This window comes from Triturus cristatus, chromosome 7, assembly GCF_964204655.1.
Source record: "Triturus cristatus chromosome 7, aTriCri1.1, whole genome shotgun sequence".
In the NCBI taxonomy this organism is placed as follows: Eukaryota; Metazoa; Chordata; class Amphibia; order Caudata; family Salamandridae; genus Triturus; species Triturus cristatus.
Genome location: NC_140590.1, coordinates 830,121,374 through 830,142,946, shown reverse-complemented (window position 1 = coordinate 830,142,946; position 21,573 = coordinate 830,121,374). Strand labels below are relative to the sequence as shown.

General features: G+C 50.8%; 1 protein-coding gene across 1 annotated transcript in view; it reads left to right on the top strand.

Moving 5' to 3' along the window:
* CANX (calnexin) overlaps positions 1 to 21,573 on the top strand; it is a 499,168-nt gene that overhangs the window by 257,447 nt on the left and 220,148 nt on the right. Inside the window, exon 5 of the mRNA XM_085617760.1 lies at positions 3,424 to 3,565. Coding sequence (XP_085473886.1) covers positions 3,424 to 3,565 — 142 coding nt within the window. The remainder of the gene's footprint in view (positions 1 to 3,423; positions 3,566 to 21,573) is intronic.

Sequence of the window (21,573 nt, the reverse complement as noted above, 5' to 3'; positions counted from 1 at the left end):
CAGTGCATACAGTACCTGGGAGCCTCCATCGATACGCGGTCAGCAAGCGTGTCTCCTTCGGAGGAGAGACGGTTATCACTCCTTCGGAAGGCTCCGGACCTCAGGAGTGCTCCATCGACGACAGTGAGGAAGGTGTCTTCGCTGCTGGGATCGATGGCCTCCTCAATCTTCCTCACGCCTCACGCACGGCTGCACATGAGACCACTGCAGGAGTGCCTGGAGGATCAGTGGGATCAGAAGACAGGTTCTTGGATCGACAAGATACGGCTGTCTCTACATGCTCTTCAGTCTCTGAAGTGGTGGTGTTCGGCGGAAAACCTCCTCAGGGGGGTTCCCTTCCACAGGGACATTCCCACGAAGAGTGTTGTGATGGATGCGTCTCTCCAAGGCTGGGGGGCTCATTCCGGGGACTTGCAGATTCAAGGAAAGTGGTCCCCGTTGGAATCGACGTACCACATCAATTTCCTGGAACTCAGAGCTATCTTCCTGGCACTGAAGGCCTTCCTTCCGTCCTTCCAGACCAACTCGCTGCTGATTCAGACGGACAATACAACCAATATGTATTCACTCAACAAGCAGGGTGGGGGGGGGGGGGGAGGGAGGTCGAGACCGCGCACTCTGTCGCAGGAGGCGCAGGCGATCTGGCACTGGCTTCTGGCCCGAGGACTGACTATTACGGCCACGCATCTGCCAGGGGTGCAGAATGCTCAGGCAGACGCACTGAGCAGACTGATTCAGGAAAACCACGAGTGGGTCATAAACGACGAAGTACTAGGAGAAGTCTTTGCAAGGTGGGGGACTCCAGACGTAGATCTGTTCGCCACCGCCAAAAACGGCAAATGCCGAGACTTCGCATACAGGTACTACCAGCGGGGGGACGCTGGGGAATGCGCTATGGAATCGACTGGTCGAACAGCTTTCTGTACGCTTTTCCACCCATTCCCCTGATTCCGGCGGTGCTCATCAAACTGTCCCAGTCAGGGGCTCGGGTGATCCTGATTGCTCCGGAATGGCCCAGACAGTGGTGGTTCACGGACCTACTTCACCGGTCGCTCCTTCCTCACATACGGCTGCTGTGCAGGCCGGACCTTCTCGCGAAGTTCGGGGGGCGGATGGTGCACCCCAACCTCTCGTCTTTGAGTTTGGCGGCATGGCTCCTGAGAGAGTGCAATATGGCCATTTGAATCTACCAGACGATTGTATGGACATACTGAAGGAGTCTAAACGGCCTTCCACTAGGACGTCCTATGCCTACAAGTGGAAGAGGTTCTGTATCTGGTGCAAGTCCAAGAGCTTTGACCCTACGACATGTAAGGAAGATGTCATCCTTCCATATCTTTTACATTTGGCGCAGTCCGGCCTTAATTTCCATTCCATTAAGGTTCATCTGGCTGTTTTGACTGCTTACAGGAAATGCCCTTCACTGACTTCCTTCTTTCAGATCCCTGTGGTCAAGGATTTCTTGGAAGGCTTGAAGAAAGTGTTTCCTCCTGTCAGACTTCCGTCGCCTTCCTGGGACTTGAATGTGGTGCTGTCCAGACTGATGAAGGAGCCTTTTGAACCCATTCACAAGGCTTCGTTGCAGCACCTGTCCTGGAAGGCGGCGTTCCTAGTGGCCATTACATCGGCCCGCAGGGTGAGTGAACTTCAGGCATTATGTTGTCAAGAACCTTATACTGTATTTCATGCTGCTAAGGTTGTTATGCGTACTCGCCCTAAATTTCTTCCTAAGGTTATCTCTGACTTTCATGTCAACCAGACCATAACTTTACCTACGTTCTTTCAGAATCCCTCTTCGCCAGCGGAAAGGTCTCTCCATTCCCTGGATGTTCGGAGGGTGTTGAAGTTTTACCTTGATAAGACCAAGGATATTCGTAGGTCAGACCAATTGTTTATTAATTATGGATCCGTCAGGACCGGTCTCGCGACCTCTAAGCAGTCCATCTCTCACTGGATTGTGTCCTGCATACAATTGTGTTATCAAAAGGCTAATAAGACCTTAGTGGGTAAACCTAAGGCTCATTCCACCAGGGGCAAAGCTGCCACGACTGCTTTGCTGCGTAATGTTCCGATTGCAGAAATCTGCAAGGCGGCCACTTGGAAGTCGGTCCATACCTTTGCTGCGCATTATTGTCTGGACTCGGATGCCAGGGCTGATGCTCAGGTTGGGCAGGCTTCGCTGCGAAAACTGTTCGTGCAGTAGTGGTATTGTCTTGTATCTTCTCCACCGCCTTTTTTGTGTGGGGATGGGCTTGCCATTCTATTCACTAGATTATGACTATACACAGAGATCCCCTACTACAGAAGGAGTAGTTTCTTTTCTGTAACTCCAGTTCTGTAGTGGGGGTATCTCTGTGATAGTCATAAGCGCCCGCCCTCCTCCCCGGTGGAGAGATAATTATTCATGTGAGGAATGCTACAGGTCTGGCGTGCTATGCCTTCAAAAAGAACTGAAAGTAAAAGGGACCTGCTGTGCATTCTGGGATACTGGGAAAGTTCTGGAAAGTTTTCTTAAAGGCACAGTATCCTGTTCTCAGCCACATAATGGCAGCCTATGGGGCTTGTCTGTCCATTCCTTCCTCTCTATCATTCCTGAGGCTTTTGCTGGTAGAGGCAGGGTTTTTTCCTTTGTGGAGAAAAGCTGGGCAGGCAGTGCTGTTTGTGGATGTTGGTGGAATTCTAGTTGAAGTACTGGACAGTGTAGCCTGTGGGTATAGGCTGCATTATCTGTCTTTAAATTAAATTCTCTCTTAAAGGTGGATGCAGGTCTGCATGATTTGACACCTTAAGAGATTATTTTTATTGCTCCAGGGTCCACGCACATGGGCGGGACTATTCACTAGATTATGACTATCACAGAGATACCCCCACTACAGAACTGGAGTTACAGAAAAGAAACTACTCCTTATGAATGAATGGAAGGAAGATACCATTTTTGGAGAATGTGTTGCACAGAAATGACTTTCTTCTGAGTTCCTTAAGATTGCCCACAAAGATCATGTTAACGGTTTTAAGGGTGTGCCGCTTAGCTGAATGCTGCTTTTTGGTACTCAATCCAGACATTTGAAGTTTAAGTAATTCCTTTTATGTCTGACACTTGTGTGCAGTATTGAAATGGCTTACAAGCTGCATATCATTCTTCTCTTTAAAGATTTCATAGCTCTTTATTGATCGGAGTTGGTTTTGATAACAGCAGAAGTGCTGATGCACAGGGGCTGTAACTTAGCGCCTGCTTCACAAACTCAAGTTACAACTGCTCAGATTCAGAACGGTTGGCTTAAGAAATATAGTTATTGGCACGCTCCAGTGAAGACATTCAAACTGCTGAATCTACTACCTCCTACTTAAAGTATTTTATGGTGGAGAAATACTTGTTCAGTGTTTAAGACTACTGTTCTAACTGCTGTTTGTTTATCTCTACAGGTAAATGGGAAGTGGAAGAAATGAAGGATACCAGGCTCCCAGGAGACAAAGGACTTGTACTTGTGACTCGTGCAAAACATCATGCAATCTCCAGCAAACTAAAGAAGCCCTTTGTCTTTGACAGCAAGTCACTCATTGTGCAGTAAGTACCACATTTTGCTAAAGGGCGATGATAAAGGTGGATTGTGGAATACGAAGAGTTAATCTTTCCTGATGTTTTTTAAATCAAAACTGACTGTGATTTTAAACACTTAAAGGGCAAGCACTCAATCCAGTTACAATAAATATCTGTAGCCAAAGCAACCTGGACGGAGTTCCGCTACGCTAGAGTTCCCCAAGCAGGGGAGTGCGTAACCTTGTACCGTTTGTGCTGATTTTCAGTTCCGGGTGTTTGTCCCACACTGTAAAATCAGTGCAAGCGGCACCATGCGCAACAGAAGATGCTGCTTCTTCTGCCTCAGAGTAGATGTTCTACTCGGCGGGCAGCTTCCTCAGAGCGAACTGAAGGTTTCTCAACGGAGAGGTAGCGACCATCTGCGACCGCCCGCGTTGAGAAGTCTTGCTGGCAGGTGGGCTGGAGTAAGATTTTCCTCGCTCGCACTCGCCAGCTTAACATTGGCGAGCAAGGAAAAACTCCTCTCCGAAGTTTTTCGGAACTCCACGCTGTACGTGGAGCAGAAAAAACTCCACAAACACCACTAGCGGGGAGGAATTTCACACCCAGGCCTATCTAGAGGCAAAGTTTTCATTTAACTCTAAAGATGTATTGTAGAAATGTGAGTTTCTCTTGCAGTAACCACCCCACTTTTTGCCCAGTTTCTGATGCGCTTTGAGTGTGCCCTGGGTCCCTGCCAATCTGGTTTCCAAGGCCTGTGTTTTCCCCCAAAACTGTACCATTGTTCCCACAATTGGCACCCCTCTGGTCTTCATAAAAAGTCCCTTGTAAAAGGTACCATTGGTACCAAGGGCCTTGTGATCAGAGTATGTCATTTTAGGGCTGCAGCATGTATTGTGCCACCCTAAAAGACCCTGCACCAAACACATACACTCTGCCATTGCTAGCTATGTGTTGTGTAGCTAAACTAAAATAGTCGACATGGCACACTTTCCTGAGTTCCATGCCTTCACCCCACTGCCTGTGGCATAGGTAAGTCACCCCTCTGGTAGGCCATACAGCCCTAAGGTAGTGTGCACTATAACACAGGTAAGGGCATAGCTGCATGATCAATGTGCCCCTACTACAGTGTCTGTGCCATTCCACAGACCGTGTAAGTGCAGTGAAACCATTTTGAGTACATGAGCTGGAAGTTTGTCAACACGAACTCCACAGCTCCATGATGGCTTTTATGAAACGTCTCGACATTATAAACCCACACTGATGCCAGTGTTGGATTTATTATAAAATGCACTCAGAGAGCATCTTCGAGATGCCCTATGAAAAGCGACCAACTTTTAGTGTATTCACTGACTGGTCTCAGCCAGCCACTGCCGGACAGGTTTCGGACCTCATGGGGTAAAGGCCTTTGTGCTCTCGGAGGTCAGAAACAAATCATGCTCTGGGTGGAAGTGCTTCACACCTCCCCCTGGCATGAACAGCAAGACTTGGCGGTGAGCCTCAAAGGCTCTCACATTGTGATGTGCTGTTTTGGGCAGCCCCAACTAGTGGAGATACCCGCCCCTCTGTCCAAGCCCCACTTTTGGTGACAGGACAGGTGGGACAATTAGTAGGCAGAGAAGGAGTGTCCCGCTGGGCCTGGCACACCCCTAAGGTGGCCAGAAGGTGATGTGAACCCCTCTCTCAAGAATTCTCCATCTTTGGCAGAATTAGGTCAATAGGAACAGCGCTGTGCCCCCTCACCCAAAAGGGAGGGAGCACTTAGAAAGATGTAGTCACCCTAGGGGACTGTGGCCATTGCCTCGCCCCTCAGACTTCAGTAACGCCCTTAAATTTAGTGTTCAAGGCCTCCCCTGAACCTTGTTTCTTAGATTCGATGGCTTAAGGAGGACCGAAGAGCTGTGCAGCAGTGGAGAAGAGTATGATTGACTTGCCACAGCCCTAACGGCCTGTCTCCTCCTCCTCCAGCAACCATGCTTCAAGAAACCGGCGTGGTCCGCAGATAGCAACCTCAAGAACCACAGAGGACCTGTGCTGTCTTCGACAAAGACCCTTGTCTCCCATGCTCACTGGATTTGTCCAGCTGAGAAACCAACTCCTGTCTGTGGATTTGCAACACTGCACCGCTCTGCACCCAACGCCCGAGTTTAAGTGACTCGCCTATCCTGTGAATACTCCCCGGCGATCGCAACCTCTTCTGCATCGGTGGCTGACCTCTCCAGGTTCCCCCCAACTCCCCTTGACTCCTGCAGTCTCTGTTCAAAGAGTCTCTGTACACTAACCGTGACTGGAACTGTGAGAAAGTGGCTCTGTATATACTGTTCCCAAATAGGTGCACTGTGTAATGAGTCCACAGTCCCCAGAGGTTTGGCAGAGGCTAAAGTTAGATATAACCTTACTCTCTAAAGTGGTAGCTTGGTCGAGCAGTAAGGCAGTATCAGAGGACAGCGTAAAGCATTTTGTTGTACACACTCAGTCAGCAAATGGTTTCACACACTCAATAACTGAACTCTAGGCCAATGGTTTATATATAAAAAAGATATGCTTGTTTTATTTTAGAACCAACAACCGGTATTAAAATATACTTTCTCAGAATGAGATGCTTTAGGTAAATACTTTTGTAATATGCAATTGGCTTTTGTAGATATTTACAAGTTGTTGCAATAGGCAACACAGTTTAAACACAATAATGCATTGAGCTCAATGGAAGTTTCAGGTTATTTGCAATAGATTACTCTCAGGATTACTTTTGTAATTCCAGGACTGGATCCTAGATTCAGTCCTGGGTCAGTTCTCAGCAACAAGTGATAAAAGTCGACTTAGTTGCTGCTATGAAATTTAGACAATATTTTGCTATTTTAAAAGTTGTCACTTAGAAAATATTTCATATAAAACAGTCAATGATTCCCTATGGAAGAAAATGCAAGTTGCAGGTATAGTATGTTCTCGTTACTTGTGTAATCCAGTACTGGGTGCCTAGACTCCGTACTGGAACCTTTTATCCAAAACAGGTAAGTAATTACGTTTTTACAATTTATACGATTTTTAAGGAATACTTAAAGTTTGCAAAAATCGACACTTAGAAGACATCTCACAGAAAAACAGTCAATGTTTATTGGGTTACTGGTAAGTATGGTTATGAATATTTTTCAGGGTCAGTGCTGGGCACCAAGATCCAGCACTGGGAGCTCACCTAATAGCAGGTGAGTATTTTCGTTTTCGTTACTCTGCTGATTTTTGGTGAATATTTTAAGTTTTGAAAACTCCACACTTACAAGAAATTTCAGAAGATACCAGTCAATGTTACCCTATGGAGAAAATTGAGTTATCGGCTTTAAGGTAAGTACTCGACTGGCAAAGTTAAGGTCCTGGGCACAGACTCGGGGGTCTCCCAGGGTCAGGTAGGTACAGTAGTTACACCCTCAGCGGCACAGGGGCAGCCGGGTGCAGAGAGAGTTAGGCCCAATGTTCTCCTATGGGAGGCAGGGGGGCCTTGGTTGGTGGCTGCTGACTAGCAGGCCACGCGGCTGTGGGAGCTGGGCTCCTGGTCACTTGCTCAGGGCAAATGGGGAAGTAGATAGGTGCAAAGGTTACACTGCCAGGGCCACTTGGGCGGCTGGGTGCAGGGTGCTTTTGAGCCTTTGGGCGCTCAGTTGGTTTCAATGGGAAAGCTCAGGTTTAGAAAGACTGCAAGCTCGGGGACGAAGATTCTTCAGGTGCCTCCATCACCTCGAGAGGTAAGTTGGGTAGTTGGAGGATAGGTAGGTACCCCGGAGTTGGGCACAGGGGTGCCTTTTGGCGTCGGGAAATCTTACCCTCTGTTGATCGCGGTTGGGGGGGGGGGGGTACCTGGTTCTGAGGCTGTAGGCGTCGTCAGGAGCGCCGAGGGAAGTCCTTGGGTGCCGGACTCTGGGGTCAGTCGCCGTGGGGTCGTCCTCGTGCTCTTTGTTCACTCCGGCACAGGCCAGGCTTGGCGGGTGCACAGTGTTAAGGGTTCGCGGTTCCGGGCTGATGCCAGGGATTAGAAGCAGATTTTGAGTAGAGCCTCTACTCATGGGAGTTCCAGGTACTTAGAGCCAAAAGGTAGCCAGGTCCTCCGGGGTTTGTGAGGTTGCTGACCACAAAAGGTGCCGGGTTGTAGCAGGAGCAGGTTCGAGGGTCGACAGGCCGGTAGGGCTGGGGCCAAAGCAGTTGGTGTCTTCCTCTTCTTAGCAGCTGCAGGGCAGATCTTCTTTCTTCTTGCTCTTCTTTGTATTTCGGAATCTGGAATCTGGGGAAGGAAGGTTCAGGGTGCCCCTAAATACTAGATTTAGGGGCACTACAGGTAGGTAAAGGGCAGGGACCAATGTGTCCCTGTCCTGGGGTGGGTACAGCCCCTATTCTGCCACTCTCCTGTGGGAGGTGGGCTGTAGCCTAGTCCTGATTGGGTAGGGCCTCCCATCTTCAAGATGGCGAGCGCCCGGGGATGTGCTTCACCTCACCTCCCCCACCTGAGGGGTGGGGTTCGCAGGCTGGCACATCCCCTGTCCATATTTGGCGTTTCCGGCCAGGTTTCCCGCCAGAGAGGGGGTTGCAAGTGGCCTGGGGAAGCTCACAGAGGCGACATGCCTTTGAAGCTTCCCCCTGTCCATCCTGGGGGAGGAGACCTAGCACCTCACCCAGGATGTGCATTGTTGCAGGCCCAGGAGAGCAGGGGCTCTCCTACCCAGCAACATGTCTGCTGTGTAGCAGCCTCTCAGTCCATATGAGGATTGTAGGTTAGGTTTCAGGGGGCATCTCTAAGATGCCCTCTGTGGTGCTTGGTACATTAAATCCCACACTGCCATCAGTGTGGGTTTAACGTGCTGAGAAGTTTGATACCAAACTTCTCAGTCTTCAGTGTTGCCATTATGGTGCTGTGGAGCTCGTGTTTGACGAGCTCTCATCACTATGTACTCTTAAATGGCAGCACTGCACTTACAGTGCCCAGGAATGGGCCTGGGTACTGTAGAGGGCTTATGCGCCTGTGCCCACACCACTGGCATAGGCCACCCAGCTAGAGGGGTGGCTGATGTATGCCAGGGTAGTTTAGGTAGTGGGCATGGCACACAGGATGTGTGCCATGTTGACTCTTTGTTTTGTCTTGTACCCAGACACTCTGCCTGCAAGGGGGGGGGGGGTGTGTGTGTGTGTGTGTGTGTGTGTACGTGTGTGTGTGTATGTGAGACCGGCCTCACGGCGTGGCCCTCTCCATCATCCAGCCAACCTGCAACCACCCTCAAGACACGACATCCCCGACTCCGGCCGCCCCAGCCACCCCCGATCCGCGGGCCGGCCAGAGGCCTGACCAACTCACCACCCTACCACACATGTCCAACCAAGGAAGCGGGAACCCTCGAACCAGACCCAGAGGCGCCAGCCCAGTCACACCCCGGGTCGCCTTCCCCGGGAGGATTCAATCGGCCACCAGGCCCCTGGGGAGCAGGCGCCTCCCCTACCGAGCGTCTGGGGTCCCTCCCAGACCCACCTGAAAGGACCAAAGAAGTGAGCGGCAGGAAATCCCGCCGAACCCCCTCCGTCACCCCAGTCCCCCCTCTGCGAGCCCTCCGGACTTCAAAGGACCAGCGGAGTATAACAAGGGGTGCCGGAGAAACAAAGGGACAGAAGACCTGGAACCATCTGAGCATGCGGACGTCGTCGCGGCTCTTGAACGCTGCAGTCACCTGGGCCTGCTGAGTGACTCGCGGCCTCTTGCTATTGAACCATCTGAGCCCTGCGGACGAGGTCGCGGCTCCTGAGCTCTGAACCACCTAGGCCTGCTGAGTGACTCGCGGCCTCTTGCTATTAAACCATCTGAGCCCTGCGGACGAGGTCGCGGCTCCCGAGCACTGAACCACCTAGGCCTGCTGAGTGACTCGCGGCCCCCAGCTATTAAACCATCTGAGCCCTGCTGACGGAATCGCGGCTCCTGAACTCCGACCACCTGTGCCTGCTGAGAGACTCGCGGCGCTCCCCTTGAGGACGACTCGGGAAGAGATCGCCCAGAGACACGACACCCTCCAGCTCGAGGATTGTGAGCTTCCGCAGGGTATTTCGCAGAGACACTATCTTGAAAGACTGTCCCGCTACCCCCATTCCCCACGACTGACTTGTGGTACGTTGTGCCACTGCTGTACTATTTGCCTTTTGGGTCATAAAGATCCCTTGAAATCATCGATAAAAGAACCTATCGTCTTACAAAGAATACGTGTGGTGTCCCTCTGTTCACAGTGCAGTTCAGGGTGTGCGCGCCTGGTTCGGCTTACTTGGGAGAGGTGGGTCAAAGGGGTGGGCAAGACGTGTATCGAAGAGAGAGAGAGAGAGAGAGAGCGATGCATGCCCTGGGCACCTGATTGGCAGGAGTCCAGGGCACACTCAGTCAAAGTACATTCAGCAAAAAGTGGGGGCATACCATGCAAGAAAGATGGCACTTTCTCACAGGAACCAGCTGAGAAAACCCAACACCAAAAGGCACCCTTGCATCCTCTGCCCCATACCTTGGGGATCTGTTATTGGTGCCCAGGTGTCCCTTAGCAGTCCAACTTACCTGCCAAGCGGTTGGTCGCCTTCGTCCTGCCTACTGGTCCAAGCCTGCACCCTCTTTCTGAAACTGACCTCCATTGGAAAGCATTGGGTGCCTGGTTCTGATTTGCACCCGGCTGCACCTGTGCCGCTGGTGATGTAGCTCTGGTGCTGCTTTGTTCACCGCTGGTACCTACCTGCCAAACTTGCATCTTCAAGGAAGCCCCTGACTCCTCCATTTCCCCCCGCATTAGTTAACATTGGGCCCAGTGACCTCTGGAGCCAGCTGTCCCAGTGCCGCTGGTTGTGCAGTACCTACCTGGTCTTGACCCTTGCCCTGTGTTGTCCTAAGCCCCCGAAGCATGAGAAAGTAAGTAAGAGTACTTACCTGCAAACTGTTGAACTTTTTTTCCTCGTTAAGATTGTATTGTAAGTCTCTCTGTTGCATTGAACTGTCTAAATGTATCACTGCAAAATCATGCAATTGTACTTGATTGACATTTACAGTTTTAAGAATGTTTTCTGTAAAGGTCTAACTGCATTACAAAACATTACTGCATTCTTTTAGACTATTGCTATTTTTACAACACCGTAAAGCTTACCAGCACTAAGGGATTCTTGGGTCTAGAATAAAATAACTAGTAACAGCTTTGTTCGAGGCATGTGTTCTGTAGATGTACAAACTAATTGGTCTGGGTTCAGTCTGTGTGTGCTACCATTTGTTACCTGGATGTGTTCAATACATGCTTAACACAACCCTCTGATAAGTCTAACTGCTCAGCCCAGCTACCACTAAATTGAGAAATAAGGTATTGTCTACTTTAACCTCTGCCAAATCTTTGCTGACTCACTCTACTCTGTGCACACTGTACCTCTCTTTGGTATAGTATATACAGAGCCAGCTTCCAACAGGCTACTGCCTAAAAGCGCAGAGGTTGCTGACTAAATTATGTTTATACTCTGGTGGCGGGGCGGGGGGTCTGGCCTGCGGCTAGATGGCAGCGCAGTAAGCGAGCTCCACCGGGCCGGGCCGAGCCATCCCATCCGTAACAATCCGTCCTCTGAGGGCACCATCTGGCCCCCTATGCAGCCGCCTGATACCACTTACCTTCACTGCTGCCTGAGGGGCCCTGAGGTGTCTGATTCTGGGTGCCTTGCAGCCTCAACCCCGCCGGCTGCCCTGGGCGGATGCGTGGGCCTGGCTTGACCGGCGGGGCCTGCTCTGTCGCTGCTGCTGCGGGTAGTGTAGGAAAGTGGGTTTCTGTTGCAGTAACCCCCCCCCCACACACACTTTTTGCCAGACTACTGATGCACTTTTTCTTGGTGTGCCCTGGGTCCCTGCCAATCAGGTTCCCAGGGCCTGTGTTCTTTCCCCAAGACTAACACAATTGGCATCTCTGGCCACAGGTCAGCCCCTGGTAAATGGTACCATAGGTACCCAGGGCACTGTGACCAGGGAAGACCTCTAAGGGCTGCAGCACGTATTGTGCCACCTTTAAAGGCCCTGTACCTTTACACACACATACTGCCTTTGCAGGCTGTATGTTCTGGTGCAGAACAAAGTAAAGAGTCGACATGGCACACATCCCTTTGTGCCATGCCTACAACCGACTACCCTGACATAGATCAGTCGCCCCTCTAGCTGGATGCCCTATGCCAGCGGTGAGGGTACAGGTGAGGGTACAGGTGCATGAGCCCTGTACCCCTACAGTGTCTAAACCAATTCTTAGGCATTGTAAGTGCAGTGCTGCCATTAAGAGTATATGGTGCTGGGAGCTTGTCATTACGAACTCCACAGCACCATAATGGCTACACTGAAAACTGAGAAGTTTGGTATCAAACTTCACAGCCCATTAAACCCAAACTGATGCCAGTGTGGGATTTAATGAAAAATGCATACAGAGAGCATCTGAGAGATGCCGCCTGAAAAACGACCAGCCTCTGGTTCGGTTCCCTGACTGGTACACACCAGCCTGCCACCACAAGACATGTTTCTGGACCCCTACGGTGGGAGCCTACGCTCCCTGAGCCTAGCAACAAAGCCTTTCCTGGGCGGAGGTGTTCACACCTCCCCCAGGCCAGATAGAGCCATCTGTGTCAGGGGAGCTTCAAAGGCCTGGCAGCCTTTGTAATGCGAACCCCAGCCTCTCCTGCTAGCAGGAACAGGCCCCCTTCCTGTCTCCCCCTCCCTTTCGGCGGGAAGACGGTCAGGAAAACTAGCCAGCCCAGGAGGTGTGCCCACCTCTGCCAACTCCACCCCTCAGGTGGGGGAGGCGAGGTGAAGCCCACTCTCCAGTGCTCGCCATCTTGCAGATGGCAGGCACTCCCAAATGAGGACTAGGGATTGTGCTCACTCCCCCACGTGGGGTGAGCACACCAAGGGTGTAGTCACCCTAAGGCAGGGGTGTGGAATTTATTAAAATATCTACTTGTCCATGGGGCAGGTTGCTTCATAAATCTACTTGTCCTGTAACAAAATCCACTTGTCCCATTGGTCGTATCGATCGTAGAGGACAACTCCCTGCTAGATGCCTGGCGGCATGCGCACCCAGGTGTGCGCGAAGGCTCCTGCATCTGTGGCTCGCGCAGAGCATGGTCCCGCATCAACCTATGGCTTACCACCTGAGATTTCGCCTCCTGGACCACTTCAGTAGATCACCTGGCCCGCACATTGTCCGATCATGCCCCGGTGCGACTGTGCCTGCACTTCCCGCGTCGCATGTTTGCATGGCGCCTGCCCCCCAACTCGCTCCATGATGCTGCGTTCCGGGAAGATAACCGGGGTGCCAAGAAGCTAGAGAGGAGTCTTTCCCATCACCCCAACGCCAAGAGAAGCGGCAGTCATAATACTGAAACCTGACTAGGTCCCATATAGCTGTAAGTCATACCGACCTCTATCATTAATTAACTTAAATAAGATTTTTGCGAAGGTACTCACAAATAGACTATTGCCACTAACGCTGGGACTGATGCGCCCTGACCAGTGAGAGTTAATACACAGATGGTCTACTACATATAACTTACGAACACTATTTGCAATGACACACTAAATAGACCCAGAACTTGAAAAAGCAGTGGTATTTCTAAATGCAGCTTAAGCTGGTTTCAGTAGAACTGCTGTTTCTACAAACAGTCCTTTGCAGAATGGAAGTTGATATGGGTATGCTTCAGTAGATAGAATTACTGTACACCCAACCAGATGCGAAGATAAAAATAAATGGTAAGATATCTGCTTCAATAAGCATAGAGAGTAAACAATGGCGGTGTTCTTAGTCACATGTCCTCCTTTAGAATTTTGGTATCCTTATATGCAGACAATTTACTCCTTTTAGAAAAAAGAAAACAAAACGGGAAACCTTTGAATCCCATAATTGGTGAAACTATACCATTCGTGAGATGGTTCCGCCTAACATTTAATTGGTGTAAATGCTGCTGCCCAGAGCCACATGGCGGTCTGCATTAAATTGTCCCCATAATTTGGATTGAGGACTCCATAAGATACCGCGATATAAGTTATTACTGGGATGTGGAGAGGATTATACAAGCTAACTGGAAAATGCCTGAGCAGAATAGCTGTTCAAATCGATTAATGGAATAGGTTAAACATTTCAGCGGTTGGTAGGATAGCCTGAATGAAAATGGTAGTTTTGTCCTCCTGGACCTATCGGCAGCCTTTGACACGGTCTGCCACCGCACTCTATCAGTACGCCTCCATGACGCCGGTATCCAAGAGAAGGCCCTGGCCTGGACCACATCCTTCCTCTCTGGCAGAACCCAGAGCGTCCGCCTCCCACCCTTCCGCTCCAAAACCACCGAGATCATCTGCGGCGTCCCACAGGGATCCTCCCTCAGCCCGACGCTGTTCAATATCTACATGGCCCACGTCACGCGACAACACAACCTCAACATCCTCTCCTACGCCGACGACACCCAGCTGATCATATCCCTCACCAAAGATCCCCACACCGCCAAAGCTAACCTCCACAGAGGAATGAAGGCCGTAGCCGACTGGATGGAGGACAGCAGACAAGCTGAACTCAGACAAGACAGAGGTCCTCATTCTCGGACCCACCCCATCAGCCTGGGACGACTCTTGGTGGCCCACGTCACTAGGCACAGCCCCGGAACCCACGGACCACGCACGCAACCTGGGGGTCATCCTCGACTCCACTCTCTCCATGACCAGGCAAGTCAACGCCGTCTCCGCGTCCTGCTTCAACATTCTCCGCAGGATCTTCAAATGGATCCCCCAACAGACTCGACTACGGGAACGCCCTCTACTCAGGAACTACAAACAAGCTCCTGAGACGACTCCAACGCATCCAGAACGCCTCGGCCCGACTCCTCCTCGACGTCCCCCACCGCAGCCACATCACACTCCACCTGAGAGGCCTGCACTGGCTCCCCGTCAACAAAAGGATCACCTTCAAGCTCCTGATCCACGCACACAAAGCACTGCACAACACCGAACCCACCTACCTCAACAACCGACTCAGCTTCCACACCCCCACCTGAAGCCTCCGCTCAGCCAACCTCGCCCTCGCCACAGTCCCTCGCATCCGAAAAACCGCCGGCGGCAGATCCTTCTCCTACCTCGCTGCCAAGACCTGGAACACTCTCCCCACCATCCTACGACAGACCCAGGACCTGCTGGCCTTCAGAAGACTCCTCAAGACCTCGCTCTTCGACCAGTGGCACCCCGCCCCCGCCTCCCCAGTGCCTTGAGACCTTCTCGGGTATGTAGCGCGCTTTACAAATGCAGTGATTGATTTGATTGTTTTTTTTTTTTTTTTTTTTTTTTTAATCAACTAAAATCGCAGCTGGTCAGACTAACCTTGGCATTCAAGCAGCCCAGAATTAGATGGGTTTTCCCCAGGCTTAGTTTGCATACAGTTGGTTCCACAATACCAGGAAACCACTCCATTAGAATTTGTAAAAGGGACTGGTATGCCTACTCTAGTTAAATATTGTGTTTAATAGGAAAGTCAGGCACAATATGAAATACACAGTTGACTGCACTATATGGACTAGCCATAATTTGCAATGTCTGATATACTGGTTGCTACTGCCACAAATAGAACAGCCCCCCCCACCCCTCCCCAATGAATTGTGAAATGCAAATCGCTGGCGTTAAGTAGGTTCTCAACATAACATTTATATACCTACTTAACCTGTCCCCAAACATTTTATACAATAATGTAAAGAAGGGTACCTAGTACTTCATTAGATGTACTTCATAAATATTATATACTTCATTAGGTATGGTCTAGCTTCAACCTCTGAATATACATGTTCCACCACCCTCCGCTTGGGGCTTTTACACCTCGCACGGTTATGCCTAAGTGTCCGTAAAATGTTGCCAGTATGTAAGAGAAACTCTCTGACATGATAGGTAACCAGATGGAGATCACTCCACTGGTGGCTTTACTAGGACATGTAAAGGAGGTTCCTAAAAAACCTACAGAACATTTCTGATTGATACATCTGCCAGTGGATTCCTCACCTTGTGAATATCCCCTGCGCCAGCAACATTGGAAAACTTTTGTAGCTCTCCACGCCGACGAGGACGACGTCATAGAAGCACGGCTCCGCACGCGGCTCCGCTGACGTCACTGGATCCATAAGAGGACCTAGTCGGCGTGATGACGTCAGTTCCCTTTTTTCCGGGCCATCGACCCGAACGGTTTTCTGGGACTCTCCGTAGCTTTGGCTAGTTACTTTCTGTTTCTGCTGGTGATTCTCTTTCTTCTTGCTTCTTGTTTAAAGATGTCGACGAAGAAGTCCGGATTCAAGCCGTGTAGAGAGTGCGGTAAGCACATGTCCATCACGGATCCGCACAAGGACTGTCTGGTGCCTGTCGTCGGATCACAACGTTGAGGAATGCTCTCGCTGACGCAAGATGAATCCTAAGGCCTTGAAAGAAAGAGAAGCCAAGTTGTTTATAGCAAGGAGGAAAAAAGAGAAGAGGTCGAAGACGCTCCAGATCAAGGTCGGGGTCGAAGTCGGGACATGCTTCTAAGTCCAAGAAGCATAAAAAGAAGAGGAGGCATGGCTCTCTACGCCGTTTGGATAAGGAGCCGGCTCCGAGATTGACTTCGCCTACTCGGCGTCGTAAGGACTATGTTTATCCCTCTCCTGTCTCTAATCCTGCTTCTCCTGTTTGCCTGACCTCGCCTGCGGCTTCAATGGAGCACTCTCCGGCTCCATCGCCGACGCATGCTCCGGTTGAAGAAACTTCGGCTCCTCATGAGTCTTCGACTCCGCTGGCTCCACCGTCTGCGCAGATTGGCCCGAGTCTGGTTATGCCTCAATCTGAGCATTATCCCCCTTCCCAGGCCCGGGACAAGACCCATCGCATTATTTAAATGCAATGTATGGTGTCTTCGCGAGAGCGATGTACCCCTCTGGAGCACCTCCGGGTCCCATGGGTCCAATGGCTTTTAATCTGGGGGTTCCTCAAGCCTACGCTCAGACTTCATTCATACCTTTTTTCCCAGCGACGCCGTCTTGGCATTTCCCGGCGTCGAGGACATTGACGCCGCTTCCATCTTCTCCGGCTCCAGCTCGACCACGTTCGACTCCGGCTGCTCCTCCAGATCCGTCTCCGTCTGAGTCGGTTGCGGGGGCGCCGACGCCGGTCCTGAGGATTAGGTCCAGGCGAGAAGCACAAAGGGTCCTGGAGGAACAAAGGTACCAGGTTGAAGAGATGGAAGAGGGTGAGCTCATGATGACTTGTTTGAGGAATTGAAGGAGGCTAGGGGCCTAGATTTGTCACCAGAATGGGAGATTACTCCTCCATCTGATAATCCCTCTAAAGATGTTGCTCCCTACCACATGGTCATTAGGAAAGCAGCGGAGCTTTTGGATTTACAGCTGCCAACTGCTGAATTCAAGCCTAAAATACTCTGAGGTTTTGCATTCTCCCTCCACCGTGACAGAGCCTTTACTTCCATTTAATGAGGCCATCACTGAACCAGTCATGGAGGTATGGCGAAAGCCCTTTTCAGCTCCTGCCGTGTCTAAAACTGTAGCTAGAAGGTACAGGGCGGCTCCAGGTGATCCAGACTTTTACTTCCCATCCTTCTCCGGAAAGTCTGGTGGTTCAGGCTGCCTGCTCAGAGGTCTTCTGGGTCCTTTCCACAGGTTCCTAGTGACAGGGACGTTAAAAAGCTCGACCAGTCGGCCAAGAAATTTTTCTCCTCGGCAAGTATGGCCTTAAAGTCAACAAATGCCACCTGTCTCTTGGGCTGTTATATCCGCGCTCTCATGGATTCCGCTAAACAGCTGGCTCCTAAGTTATCTGAGGAGGACAGGCAGAACTTTAATGAAGTGCTGTCAGACACTCAGGCGGCTGCGCGTCAGGTTATCCAGAGTGGCCTGGACACTGCGGACTCTGTCGCCAGAATTCTGGGCTCCTCAGTCGCCACAAGGAGTGCGTGCCTGAAATGATCGGAGTTCTCCCCTGATGTGCAGGCAACGCTTCTGGACCTGCCTTTTGACGATTCTTGGCTGTTTGGTAAAAAGACTGATGCCGCATTGAAAAGATTCAAGGAAAGCAAAGCCACGGCCAAATCTCTGGGTCTGCAGACACAGCCTAGGGGTTCTTTTAGGAGATGCAAAGGCTTTGGGAGGTCGTCCTTTCGGACCTACAGCCAGCCCCAGCAGCAGCAGCAGCAACAGAATACTCTGTATAAGAGCTACAGGGGCAGGATCAGAGGTCGTGCTCTAGGTCGGCAGCTCTCCTCTTTCTCCCTCCCTCCCACCACTGCAAAGCAGCCCTAGATCCACCATTCTGGATCATGTTGGTCCTGTGGGGGGGCCGGCTTATCCATTTTCTACAAGATTGAGAATCTGTCACTACAGACCTTTGGGTTCTAGATCTTGTAGAAAATGGGTATGCTCTTCCCTTTCGGGAATTCCCTCCGAATTACCCTCCTTGCCAAGGTGCTTGCTCGGAGGACCACCTTCTCCTGCAGGAGGAAGTCCTTACGTTACTAAAAACAGGTGCGATAGAGGTGGTTCCAGAGCAGGAGAGGGGTCAGGGTTGCTACTCCCGGTATTTCCTGATTCCGAAAAAGGATGGCAGGCAACGTCCAATCCTGGACCTCAGGATCTTGAACCTTTTTCTAAAGCCGGAGAAGTTAAAGATGCTCACCCTTGCGCAGGTTCTTCAAGCGCTGCAACAGGAGGACTGGATGGTGTCGATCGACTTGCAGGATGCGTATTTCCACATCCCCATCCTGAAATCACACAGGAAGTATCTCCGTTTTAAGGTAGGGTCGCATCATTATCAGTTTGCGGTCCTTCCGTTTGGTCTTACTACTGCACCCCGAGTCTTCGCCAAGGTGATGGCAGTGGTGGTTGCCCATCTCAGAAGATCGGGGATTCCAGTTTTTCCCTATCTGGACGACCTGGCTAATCAAAGCGGAGTCGCCGGAGAAGGTGCTTCATCATCTGCAGGTTACAACTCAGCTGTAGTACAAATTGGGTTTCTCGATAAACGTGCCCAAATATCACCTAGTGCCCTCTCAGTGCAACCTGTTCATAGGGGCGGTACTGGAAACTACTGTGTGTCGGGCATTCCCACCTCCACAAAGGATTCTCGACATACAGGAAATGATTCCCTTGTTTTACAATGGAGCGGTCGTTCCAGTCCTGAAGGTCCTTTGTCTGCTCGGTCTGTTTGCTTCCTGCATTCTGTTGGTCAACCATGCATGCTGGCACATGAGGGTGCTCTAGTGGTGCCTCCGCAGGGAGTGGTATCAGCACAACGGAGATCTCAGGGAGTCAGTCAGGATCTCCAGAGAAGCTACAGCGGATCTGTCTTGGTGGAGCGTGGAGGGCAATCTGTCTCAAGGAAAGCCCCTCCATCGGTGACCACAGTGATAACGGATGCATCCACTTTAGGGTGGGGTGCGCATCTGGAGATCAGGGGTCTTTGGTCTCCAGAGGAAAGGTTGCTTCACATCAACCTTTTGGAGTTGCGGGTGATACGTTTGGCACTCAAGGCCTTCCTCCCTTCCCTTCGTGGTCCGTCGGTTCAAGTCCTGACGGATAACACCACTGCGATGTGGTATGTCAACAAGCAGGGAGGAGTGGGGTCGCATTGTCTCTGCAGAGAGGGTCTGCGTCTCTGGTCCTGGGTTCAGGATCATCAGATTTGTCTGATGGCAAATCTGGCCGGGGTTCTGAACGTGCGTGCAGACCGTCTCAGTCGGCAGTTCTCTGCCGACCACGAGTGGAGGCTCCATCCGGAGGTGGTTCGTCATGTCTTTCAGACGTGGGGAACTCCTCGGGTGGACCTGTTTGCCACTCACGAGAATGCTCACTTCCCGTCATTCTGCAGTCTCCAGTATCCGATGCAGGGAGCGTTGGGGGACGCATTTTAGTTGAGCTGGGACTCAATCTCCTTTACGCGTTTCCTCCCATACCCTTGATTCCTCGGGTTCTGAGGAAGATTCGCCAAGACCGGGCCCAAGTCCTATTGATCGCCCCGGATTGGCCAAGAAGGGTGTGGTACACAGATCTTCTCCACCTCTCCTCGTGCCCTCCGCTCCGTCTCCCTCTGAGGGCAGACCTCCCCTCGCAGTCAGAGGGGCAGGTTCTACACCCTCCCCTCCAGAGCTTACACCTTCATGCCTGGAGATTGAACGGGGCAACCTGAACGGTTTTTCTCTCCTGCCTGACGTGGTAGATGTAATATTGTCTGCCAGACGTCATTCCACCAAATCTATCTATTCTTATAGGTGGTCTAAATTTGTTCTTTGGTGCGGAGAGACGTCTATTGACCCTTTGAGGGCTCGTTTATCCAACATCCTTCAGTTTGCTCTTTCTCTTGCTCAGCAGGGCTTTGCTGTAGATACTGTAAAGGGATATTTATCGGCTTTGTCGGCATTCCTTTGCTTGCCGGATCAGCCGTCCTTGTTTAAGTCACCTATTGTATTGCGGTTCCTTAAGGGCCTTACCAACAAATGTCCGCCTACTCCCTTTATTGTGCCTCAATGGGACTTAAATCTTGTCTTAACTTACCTGATGGGTTCTCCCTTCGAGCCCTTGCACAAGTGTCCCTTAAGGCTGTTGTCTTTCAAAACCGTTTTTCTCATTGCCATTACCTCGGCAAGGAGGGTAAGTGAGCTTCAAGCTTTGAGTTCGAAACCCCCATTCTTGACCATTCATGCTGAAAGAATGGTACTCCGCACCAGGGCTGCTTTTCTGCCAAAGGTGGTAACTTCTATCCTCCCCCTTCTAAGGAGGAGAAGCGGCTTCACCGTTTGGACCCTAAAAGGGCAGTGAGCTTTTACCTTGATGGGACTAAAGACTTTCGAGTGGATGACCAGCTCTTCGTGGGCTTTGTTGGCTGCAGAAAAGGCAGAGCAGTGCACAAGCACACCCTTTCCAGATGGATTATCTTGTGCATCAAGATGTTAATCTTTGGCTGGTAAGGAACCTCCAGAGAGTATAAGGGCTCATTCTACCACGGCAAAGTCTTCTACATCTGCCTTATCTAGAGGTGTTCCTGTGGAGGACATTTGTAGGGCGGCAACTTGGGCCTCCCTCCACACTTTCGCGAAGCATTACTGCTTGGATTCCGTGGTGAGGAGGGACAGACACTTTGCTCGTTCCGTCCTTCAGTACTTTTTGGTATAGAAGGGTGGACACCCCCCTCCAGGAGTGGGACTGCTGTGGGAATCTTTTCAAAAGGTGAGGAATCCACTGGCAGATGTATCCATCAGAAGAACAAGTTACTTACCTTCGGTAACGCTTTTTCTGGTGGATACAGTATCTGCCTGTGGATCCCTCACTGACCCACCCGCCTCCCCGTTGTCCACCCTTGTATACCTACAATGATGAGGTTTCAAAATGTGTTTTACTGTCAAAGGCAGTGTGTTATTTCTTTTGCATTCCTGTATTATCTTCACACTGTTGTTTTGTATATTATGTACTGTGTATACTGTATATATATTGCTGTCAGTCTGTCCGTGTGCCTCGAAGGCACGGAAAAAAGGGCGGAACTGACCATCACGCCGACTAGGTCCTCTTATGGATCCAGTGACGTCAGCGGAGCCGCGTGCGGAGCCATGCTTCTGTGACGTCGTCCTCGTCGGCGTGGAGAACTACAAATGTTTCCGAATGTTGCTTGCGCAGGGGATATTCACAAGGTGAGGAATCCACAGGCAGATACTGTATTCACCAGAAAAAGCGTTACCGAAGGTAAGTAACTTGTTCTTTACTGCACTAGCTCTCCTGCTGGGAAGATGAATGTCTATGTGGTGCGGAGGGGTGCAACACTTAAGTTGTCCGATTAGCTGATGGTTAACAAAATGCAACATCCACACTGCGGTTCATTCAATGTTACTACCAAGCAAATCAAGATCTAAAGACGTTTGGAGATCGCTCAGACACAATTTAGTGACACGAGGACATTGCCTCTACTTGTAGTGCATAAGGAGATGTATTGGGTCTACAGTACATTTGGGTACGATTATATGTAACAA